The 10,364-nt window shown below is 46.4% G+C and overlaps 1 protein-coding gene across 6 annotated transcripts in view; it reads left to right on the top strand.

The window, feature by feature from the left end:
• Myocd (myocardin) overlaps positions 1-10,364 on the top strand; it is a 104,028-nt gene that overhangs the window by 2,111 nt on the left and 91,553 nt on the right. The window contains exon 1 of one of the 6 annotated variants that reach the window (XM_031353682.1): positions 5,966-6,310. The exons of 2 other annotated variants lie outside the window; for them this stretch is intronic. In XM_031353682.1, coding sequence (XP_031209542.1) covers positions 6,256-6,310 — 55 coding nt within the window. In that variant the 5' untranslated portion in view covers positions 5,966-6,255. Of the gene's footprint in view, positions 1-5,965; positions 6,311-6,836; positions 6,915-10,364 lie in introns of those variants that run through there. 3 more of the 6 variants (XM_031353684.1, XM_031353688.1, XM_031353685.1) reach the window with 3 other exon arrangements.

The raw sequence follows: 10,364 nt of genomic DNA, 5'->3' as shown, positions 1-10,364 counted from the left end.
ATATAAGTTGAATACATTGTAGCATAAGAGTCACATGTAAGTGACAGAAGTATAATCATATAATCACTGCTCTGAGCTCCTCCATCTTCTACATGCTGTGAGATAAGGGGATTTGGCAGCAGGGGAGCCATCCTAAACAGACCTTGGCCTAAAAGGACATTCTCATTGTAGTGCTTCAGTGTGAAGTAGCTTGAACAAAACCTCCAAGCTCTGTAACCTAAACATAGAGGGGGCTGGAACCATGGGGTAAGATTGATTCAAAAGCCGCCAGAAGACTCGCTGCTGGTGTGTGGTCTCAACTCCTTAAAGTACTAGCAAGGACACAGAAAGACAAAATATAGGGACTCGGGGGTGGGGATTTCAGGGCCCAAGACCTTTCAGGCTGTAACATCACTCTCCCACCCAATGGCTTCAACTTGGCCTCAAGTTGTATGTTCTTCGTGGAGGGAGGCAGGGTAAGAAGTGTGTCTGGCTGGCAGAGAAAGAAAGGCTTGTGACAGATTCTCTCAACTGAAACCTTTTATTTTAACATTTGTTTAAATTGAAGTCTCTGTTTAAATTAGGCAAAGGTCCTTTTATATTCAATTTCAGGAAAGAGAGCAGGTTCTATTAACTGTGCCTGTCATGACTTCCACCTGAGACATCAAGACATTAACTAGCACTGTGGAGTAATGACCCTGATTCAGGTTTGTTGGGAGTCTGTGGGAGACCTATTGTAGTCTGAGCTCATATGAGATCCCAGTCTCTATCGGCTCCATCTTTATATTCTCTCTGCTGCTAGAACACATTTGGTGCTGGATAAATATTTCTGGAATTGAAATAAGCTAGTGACCAAGACTGCATTCCTTCAGGAAGTGACTCAATACATATTTTCCCTGCCTGACCAGAGTTTGAGTGGTTTCTTAGAGGTGAGAAGTTGACTTGCAGTCCTGAGGCAGCTAACAGTGCCATGAAATTCCCGCTCAGCCTGAAGTCAGTCTGAAGATGAGCAATGGGCTCACAATGAGCAATGAGGGATGAGTACAACTTCATGTTCTCTTGATTGGAAGTTAATACAGCAGAGAGACTGGAGCCCACCTCCTCCTGCACAGGCCCCAGGGGTGCTGAGAGGAGCTAATGGCTGAGAGAATCCTAGATTGAGAAGAGGAGACAGTCAGCAAGCACTCATAGCTGGCTGCTTCTGCTCCATCTTCGGAGGACCGCCATGAAGGGATCATGTCTTTTGCAGCAGTCAGTGGGGATCATAGTAAGGGCTCTTCTGCTGAGGCAGCTGCTCTTTCGCTGAACATCATATTTACTTTTTAAATAACCTAACTTCCCAGCAGCCTGACCAATCATATTAGGACACACTTTGTTGCTATTTGCTGCTAATTGTGTTTTCAAAAACCCAGTGTGTCTTACACCCTGGATTCCCTGTTCTCTGAGCCATTGTAGAGCAGGGCATGTGAATCTGTATTTCCTCCCAAGGGGCCACAGAGAGCCTGGGGCTGCACAAGCAACCAGGTGCCCCATCTGTTGTATGGTACCCTTCACCTCGGCATGTGTGTTTGTTTGTTGTTACTCTCCTCCCACTCGGGTCACTGGAGTTTGCAAAGCTACCTGGCAGGCAGGATACTTACTTATGCTGGTGATACAGAGAGAACCTGGAATGCATTCTCAGAGTGTGTGAAGGAAGAGAAAATGGTCAGATCTGTGAAAGGAAGGAGAAAGACTGCAGGAGGTAGGAGATATCCTAACCAAGGACTCTTTAAGATCACTGTGAAAGCTGATTCAGCCGGGTTTCCAGCTACCACGCTAAGAAGGGGCCTCCTCCAGGAAGCAACTGCAGGTCCTGGACCTTCACAGCGGAGCTGACTGCTCATCATGCTGCACTCCCCTGTGACCCAATATCTGACCTCAAGCTGCACTCAGGCCTCTAAGGGATCTGAATTCAAGCTGACTTCCCTGAGCCATGCTCTGGGCTTAGGCCTGTGAACACAACCATTCCCATGTTACCTTCGTGCTAAGAAGCACAGCTATGGAGGACACAGCTCTAAGGGGAGCCAGCAATGACTTCCATGTCCCCTTATATAATTTTACCTCCCCTTAACCATGTCCTTGCCTGATGAGAATGCCAAATGGCACTAGTATGAGTAGAGTATGGTTTTTGGTAACGATGAAGTTTATTTGTTTGTTTGTTTGTTTGTTTGCTTTGGTAAAAATGGAATCGTCTGTAGGAATGATGGTCTTTACCTGTGGCACCACAGACCCATGAGCGCATTGCCCAGAAGCCTCTGGGGCAAGGAAGCATCAATAAAGGACAGAAAGAATTTTGTTGTTGTTGCTATTGTCGTTGTTGTTGTTGCTGCTGCTGCTGTTTGGGTGTTTTCTTTGTTTTGTTTTGTTTTGTTTTAATTTTTAGACAGAGTCTCCCACAGCCTTGGTCTGGAACTCCCTCTCTAGCTGTGGATGACAGAGAATTCCTGTGTCTCCTGACTCTACCTCTCCTGTGCTGGGGTTATAGGCAAGCACCCTCACTCTCAGTTTAGCAATCGAGATTGTTAGTTCTACCTTGTAGTTATGTAATGTATTCTTTTCTTCCCTATATAAGAACTTCCAATCCTTCAAGAACATCCTTGCATGTGGGCTCTACTAGTCCATGGTAGATTGAGCCATCTTTATATGTCATGTTACTATAATTTGGGACACAGTTTTTTTTTTTAAATTGACTAGCTTCAAAGTAAAATAAATCAAAACAAAGTGCCATATCAAAAGGGAAGGATACTGGAGAATCACCATGGAAGAGCAGGCTGTAGCGGCAGCCATTGCTACATTGCTAGGCTACACTCTGACAGCAGCTGTCTGAGATTCCATTCTCCTGGGGGAACAGCCTGTCCAAATTCCACCAAAAAAAAAGTCATAAAAATATTTGAGCACAGAGGGCAAAGGATGAGCTTCTATAATGCACATATTTATACCCATAGATATCCCAAAGCCATAAGGGCTAGAAATCCCAGAGGGCAGAAGTTAGCTGCTCTATACTCTGATGGGAAAAACCGAGGAGAGCTGTGATTATCAGGAGTTCCCAATTCATCCATGGGGCTGCTGGGGGATGGGGTGAGGCCAAGAGACAGAGAGATGGGAGAAAGAGGAAGGAAGAAAGCAAGAAAAAGAAAATAAGAAAGAGGATAGAGTGCTCTACACTTTTAATCCTAGTGTTCCAGGGGCTGAGGCAAGACTGTGGTCAACCTGAACAGGCCCCACGCCCAAGAATAGTTAAATAACACAAACCTAACACGATGGGTTTAAATAACACAAAGGAGAAAGAAGGAGGGCTAGGAAGAAGAGGAGAAGGAGGAAGGGGAAGAGGAGGAGGAGGAAAAGAAGAAGAGGAGGAAGAGGAGGAGGAGGAAGAAGAAGAGGAAGAAGAGGAGGAAGAAGAAGAAGAGGAGGAGAAAGAGGAGGAAGAAGAGGAGGAGGAAGAGGAGAAAGAGGAGGAGGAGAAAAAGGAGGAGAAGGAGGAGAAAGAGAAGGAAGAAAAGAAGGAGGAGGACGAAGAAGTGGAAGAGGAGGAGGATGAGGAGGACGAAGAGGAAAAAGAGGAGACCACAGAACAACTCAGAGGTGGATGGGTAGGAAGGCAAGGAAGGTGGAGAGAGGAGATCTGAATTGGGTTGGGGGAGGGAGCATGAATATGATCCAAATTGATTATATGAAATTCTTGAAGAATTAGCTAAAATATTACTTTAAGGACTAATGAATAAACTCCTTTTGAGATGAAAACTAAAAGAATCCCAGGGCAGGGAGACCTCATCTCATTAAACAACAATAAAAGAAAGCAAGCAAAAGAAGGACTATGGTCCTGTCCACAAGCACACACTCCAACACCCTCCTCCCTCTGGGTCAGGAAGACCCTTGGTTGGATCCTTCAGCTGATTTTTATCACAACTCCCACTGAACAAAGAATGCCCCCACTAAGTTGCAGGGGGCATCTTCTCAGCCTTGCTGTCCTCAGTGTAAAAATCCTTTTGGGTCTCTCCTTCTAGTCTTTCTTTTTTATGTTTCACAGAATAGTTACCTCCATGGGATAATTTTGTCCTGTCCCTTACCCTCTATTCTCTGGAGTAACCCTTGCCACACATCTCAAACCTGCTTAGGGCTCTTCTAAACACTTGGGCCTGACCCCTCCCAGTCCTTCCTCTGTTTTGTTTCTCTTCGTTGACGAACTGGATTGTGGGATCTAACTACAAAAGAGAGAAGCTGGGAAGGGAGACGTCTGGATGTAATTCATAATGTATCTTCCCCTTCACGTTCTAAGTTCAGGCGTTTGCGATTATGTTACATTACATAGCAAGTGGGAATAAGGATCCATAATCAGCTAGCCTGACAGAGTTTTTTCCTTAAAGTAAGATTAACTCAGAGAGAGATGCAGAAGGTGGGGAGGGAGGTGCTAGACTGATAAGATGTAATAAGAACTTGACCCACAATTTCTGTTTTGGAAGATGGAAGAACAGGCTGGAAGCCAAGGAACATGGGTGGCCTCTAGTAGCTGGAAAGGGAAAGGAAATGGATTCTCTTCATGAGCTTCCAGAAAGGAACACAGTTCTGCCAACACCTTGATTTTTTAACCCAGTGAGGCCGGTTTCAGACTCCCAGCCTTCAAACCTGCACGGTAATGAATCGGGATTGATGTAAGCCATTAAAGCAGTTGAGATCTGTTCCCACAGGAACAGTACTGCTTGTGGAATGCACAGCCACTGCCAGGCTACCCCAGGAGGCAGCCTGTCACAGGCCTGTGCTGCCCATCCCTGTTCACAAGAGGAAGTTGAGTAGGAGGGCTCCGCCTCCTCTCTGATGTAGTGAGGGAGACCAGTTACCTATCTCAGAAAACGTGATTCCTAGATTCAAATTCATTGGTACAACCTAGAAAATGGGGAAAAGGAAGGTCTAGGCACCCTTAAGATGCCTTCAGCAACAGATGATAAAGGCAGAAGACCCCCATCAGGGCAGAGATTAGCCCCAGCAGATATTGTCACATTAGGCCTCCACCTGTCATTGGCTGATCCGTTCAAGAAATCACAGCTTTGAGACAGAAGTGGAGATGTAAAGAATTGTACCTGGGAGCTCACGTGCATATGAAGTTGCAAACAGTAGCAAACTGTGTGTTGTATGTTCAATGTTTTTTTAAGTATCCAAATCTTCGTCTTAGACGGAATATTTGTTGTACTTAATGACGCACGTGGGACCCTGTCATCCCAGGCGCCCCAGAGACGTGCATCATCAGCGGCGCTTTGGGTGCCCGGTGGATTTCCCACTTATGAAAGGGACATGAAAACCCTCTGTGCCTTTCCAATCTGGCTTGCTCAGGCCACCTAGTCCTACCCTGTTGAGTGCTCAGTGGTACACTCGACTTTTGTACTATTCCCCCCTCACGGCTCAGTCCCCAGGCACAAACTTTTTGTGCCCCAAAAGAGAGCATTCAACCACAGCGAAGGATTTTCTGCCACTTCCTCAGACGCTCAGCTCATCGGCAGCGATAGCTGCTCCAGGCATCCGGGAAGCACCACCGCTCGGATTCAGAGGGAAAGCAGGCGCTCCCTGGAGTTGCAAGCCGACCCGCTTCTTGGCCCAGGCTCCAGCGCGTTCTGAGGATGTGCCTTCCGGAGCCCTGCGGTAGGCTGGGGACACCTGGGACTTGCACACCTAGGACCAGCGGATACGCTCCTACCGTCGCCGGGCGCCACCTGCAGCCTTCGGCCATCCGATTTAGGGGTGTCAGTGCAGAGACTCCCGCCTGGGCAAGCAGCCTTGGCTTAGTATTCTGCAAAGAGTTAAGGGCCGGCTGTTAAAGCTCCTGGGGCCGCGCCTGGTCCCCAGGCCCCGCTCGCCTCTCCTGATTGGCTGATCCGCTGTCAGTAGTAAAGAGGATCAGATAGCAAACTTGGGACCTTCATAAAGGCGTGGTGGCGATACTCCGCGACCGCTGGCAGCCTATGACATCAGCCAGGAACGCCTAGGATGCGGCTGTTCCTGGCCACCCTCAGAGGAGGAGGGTCCTGCCTGCTGGGAGTTAATTAGCCTCGCGAGCGGCGAGGGGGGGAGGCGCAAGTTTTCTGGGGACACTGGCGGCCACTGTGTGTCCTCCTGCCCAAGGGAGCTCCCCAAGAGTTGGATGAATTCTGGGTTGTTAGCTGCTGTCCTCTGGGCTCCCGGGAGCCAGTTTCTGGTGGAAAGCGGGGCGTCTGGCCAGCGACCAGCGGCTTGCTGAGACTCACCATGACACTCCTGGGGTCTGAACACTCTTTGCTGATTAGAAGGAAGTTCCGATCAGGTAGAGTAAGGCGTTCAGCACTCCTTAACTTTTCATCTCTACCACTCAACTGCTTTACAATGAATGCCTCAGGCCTGAGGTGGCGGCCTTCGCTCTGTTTCCCCAAAATGAACACTGTGTTTGACTGAATGCCTTCAAATGTCTTCCCTCTGACCTGTGTTGAGTTTGAGTTTTGTTTACGAATAATCCAATGTCTTTATTTTACTATATTTTCCTCTATCCGTAAATAGAAATTTTTGAGGGGACTATCCAAAAGGAACTGTGTTGAAATGGGCAAATCCAGGATCTGAACTTAAAGAGTGGGCGCGTTATCAGTTACAACTGCTGAGATGATGTGCCTAGTACTCTGAGAAGTCTAGGGGTCACTTAACATGTAGCTAGTCCAAACAAATGTATTTCCCAAAAAAGTCACTTGGAGAAAGTAAAAATAGCGAATTTGGAGCACACCAAGAATTTTTAAATGACATCACCATGGGGGAAAAAAAAAACCCAGTGCCACAAATATTTTTTCCCAAACCATCTGATATTTATAAATGGACAATTTTCCCTAAAATTGTTGTGCTAGTGGCACACAGAGAAACTTCTGGAGGGACACTCAGGAGAGGTGAGTACAAGGAAAGGGAATGCGGGGGGTGGGGGCGCCTACAGAAGACTCAGGAGTGTGCTCCCTCATCGGTGTCCTGACAGGGCTACCTAGCTTTGCATTTTCTTGCTTTTATAACGGTGGTAATGGACCATTCAATGATGGCAAGACACCTTCTCAGAAGGACCATTTTGGTAAGAGCCTTCCATGTAACAGGTACTGGCTGGATGCTGGTGCCGCTTGCTCTCAGTTCCTTCCCTTGGCCCACAATTGTTTTGAAATGAGTGGCTCGAAAACTGCACAGTGGGTGATGGGCCAAAAGGAGCCCCCGTAATCACCTTAGTTGTTCCTGATCCTTAGGTGTGGCTTGGACATGGGGGATTTTTCAAAGGGTGGTTTAGTGAGGCAAGTTGAAAATTTAAGAGCTTCAGTGGCTGGAAGCCACAGTGCCTCTGGAGGAGGTCTGGGGTGTGTATCTCTTAGCCACCAGCCACCAGGCTCAGCCATGCACATTTGTCCTTTCCATGTTGAGGTGAGATGGTTAGTTTGCTCATCAGAGGCCTCACATGCTTGGTAATTTGCTCAAAACCACAAAGCAATACTGCCACCTTTCTGAGGGAGCAAGGATGTCATTTTTGTGCTTACACGAAGCGGAGTTTATTTCAGCTGCTCCTGTGCAGTTTAATGGGGTAGAGGGAGGGATAGAGAGAGGCTGCTGGATTGTTTCTAAGAAGGGTTTGGTGACGTTCTTGATAGTAGGCTTGCGAAACAGACTTATCAAGGAATTCCTCAGCTGAAGTAGAGTGGGGGGGGAGGCTGTTTGCACCATTATAACCCCTAACTAAGTAGATTGTGCAGGCCTGAGGTGTCCATCTGGACCCTGCCAATCTTTACCCCAGGGCTTTGAAGAAATCCAGCGCCACTTCTTTTCAGGCATTTGTGTCATAAGGAAGGTAGTTCGGGGAAGCACAACACCGAAGCAGAAAGCTTAATTTAAGCTTTGATTTAAAAGGTGGCGGGGACTGGAATCTATGGCAGACAAAGCCAGTTGAGTCTCTTAGGTGCTGTGGTTGGTGATCTCACACAAGAGAAAGAAAAATATAATTAATTGTAAAATTGTAAATCAATGGATGGCTACTGGTTACTCTTCCTGGACAGAGTGACCACAGTGGACATGTGACCCCCAAGGCCTGCCTGGCCTTGTATTAACCGCCTCTGTCTCGGGGGCTTTGCTTCAGTTTGTGTCTAACAGCAAATGAGGAGGGTTTTTTGTTCACCTTGATATCTGCCCCCCCCTCTTTCTCTCTCTCTCTTGTTCTTGCACTCTCTCTCCTTCTTACCTCCTCCCCTCCCTCCTTCCCTCCCTCTCTGTCACCCCCTCTTCTTTCTTGAGGGACTTCAGCTGCCAACTCTAAAACTTCCTATATGGCAGTGAATATTCACTTCGATGGAAGATCCTGGTATTCGGATTTTAAAATTAATGTTTCAAATTTAACTGAAAGTAAATTGTTTTATGGTTATAGCAACGGGCTTGCTGTCATAAGGCACATCCACAGTCCCCAGACGGTTCCTTTCATTCCGAAACTAGCTTGAAAGGCAGCAACCATGTTTTCCCAACTCCCCACTGATTCTGTCCAAGTAGACTTGCAATTGACTGACCTGCCATGGGAGTTTGGGACTCGAGTGCTTACACCTGTGAACATGTTTGGTGATGTAAATTAATCTTACCTAGCAGAAGCAGGGTGTCATGGCTCAGTTTAAGGGTCTTGGTCAAACTAGCTGGTTTTTCAGCCATCACTTCTTAGGTGTTGACTATGTGGCCTTTAAGTTTTAACGTAGGCCAGCATCATAATTCTCCCTATCTTACGCGCTTCACACCTGAAGACTGCCGGTGACTTTATGGTGCTTATAAGAGATAAATCTGGTAACACAAGCAGCTTAGTGAGGACATGGATATGCTGGTGAGCCCTGGTCAAGCAGTGCTCGGGACGAGTGCACTTTGGCAGTGGGATCCTCAATTGCCCGTTGCTTCCTTCTAGATGTTGGTTTCTTAGCTTGTAGATGTCCAGGTAGAATGATGTGGTTTCTTAGGCCACCCTGGCATTGTTTGTGGCTCCTGGAAGGTGTAAAGATCATATGGGAACAAGTGAAATGATTAGGCTGCATGGCCATGGCGGGCATGTAGACAGCAGCTTGCTTAGATGCAATACAGTTATTATTTTTAAGATTAACCGTGTTTTACAGTATTTATATCCTTGTTGTTAATTCAATTCTTGTAATTGGTGTTACTTTCTGAAGTTTTTTTCTTAATATTAATCTCTGTGTCAACAAAACACAAGGGCCCACACAGGAGCATAAGCCGATTTAAAAAAAAAAAATGGAGAGGTTCTTTTGTGGTTTTTTAAAAAAACAAAACAAAACAAAACAAAACAAAGCAAACAAACAAACAATGCATTTCCTTATGTTTTTTCTCCTTTGTCTCCCTGTTTCCTATCTCAATCAGCCAAACCAAAACTAACTCTGGTACCTGGTGTTGCCTAGCCTTGCCCTGCCCACAAATGTAGAATTGTAAGATTTAGCAAACAGGAATACGGAACACCCTGTTCGGTTTTAATTTTGAACAAACAATGATAAGCTTCCAGTATTTATCAATATTTAGGACAGAGTTTTCTCTGAAACACACACTTCGCTATGCCTATTGTATTTTCCTTGGCAATCACCTACAGTCCCGGGACTGTTTTTCCAACACTCTGCTGTCCTGTCCAATATCCCATGAGCCTCTTGAGACTTTGGGTCCCCCAAAATACAGACTACATAGCTCAGCTAAGTCTCAGCGTGAAGTAGGGACGGCCTGAGAAGGAACCCTGGTGCCCACGAGCAGACCCAGGATTCAGAGGGAAGGAAGACAGCAGACTCACCTCTGCCTTCCTGGCAAAGAGGAGACACTGATACTGCACAGCTATAGCTAAAAGAAGCTGGGGACAATCCAAGCAGGCAGTGGATGCCCAGGATCCAGCTTCCCATGTATGTGAGTAGTTTCTTGTCCTCCAATGGAAAGGCCAGATCCTTCTTGAGAGATTTTGGGCCCTTCCTGACCCTCTTTCCTTCATCCTGCAGACAATGTAGCAGGTTTACTAAGTCCCTAAGTAATCTAGACCCTAAACCAGACTGGATTGTCTCTTTTACGAGCTGAGGTCTTTAGATGGGGATGGGGGCCTCTGATTTACCATCATAGACACTACCGAAGAAATGTCTACTATATGATAAAAAATATCCCGGTGCTGCCTGAGCCAACATCTAGTCTTAAAGCTTGGGACAACAAATTTAACCTAAAATAAGGCCTTTCCTATGACATATAACCTATATAGATGTCAATTTAATTTGGCTTCTTCAGATTTTGTTTTTGTCTCGTGCAAAACCAAAGATTTTGACTAATTCATCTCTGAAGTTATTTTCAGCCTGAAGATTTTA

This window comes from Mastomys coucha, unplaced genomic scaffold (assembly GCF_008632895.1).
Source record: "Mastomys coucha isolate ucsf_1 unplaced genomic scaffold, UCSF_Mcou_1 pScaffold5, whole genome shotgun sequence".
Classification (NCBI taxonomy): Eukaryota; Metazoa; Chordata; class Mammalia; order Rodentia; family Muridae; genus Mastomys; species Mastomys coucha.
This window is presented reverse-complemented; position numbering and strand designations above follow the sequence as displayed.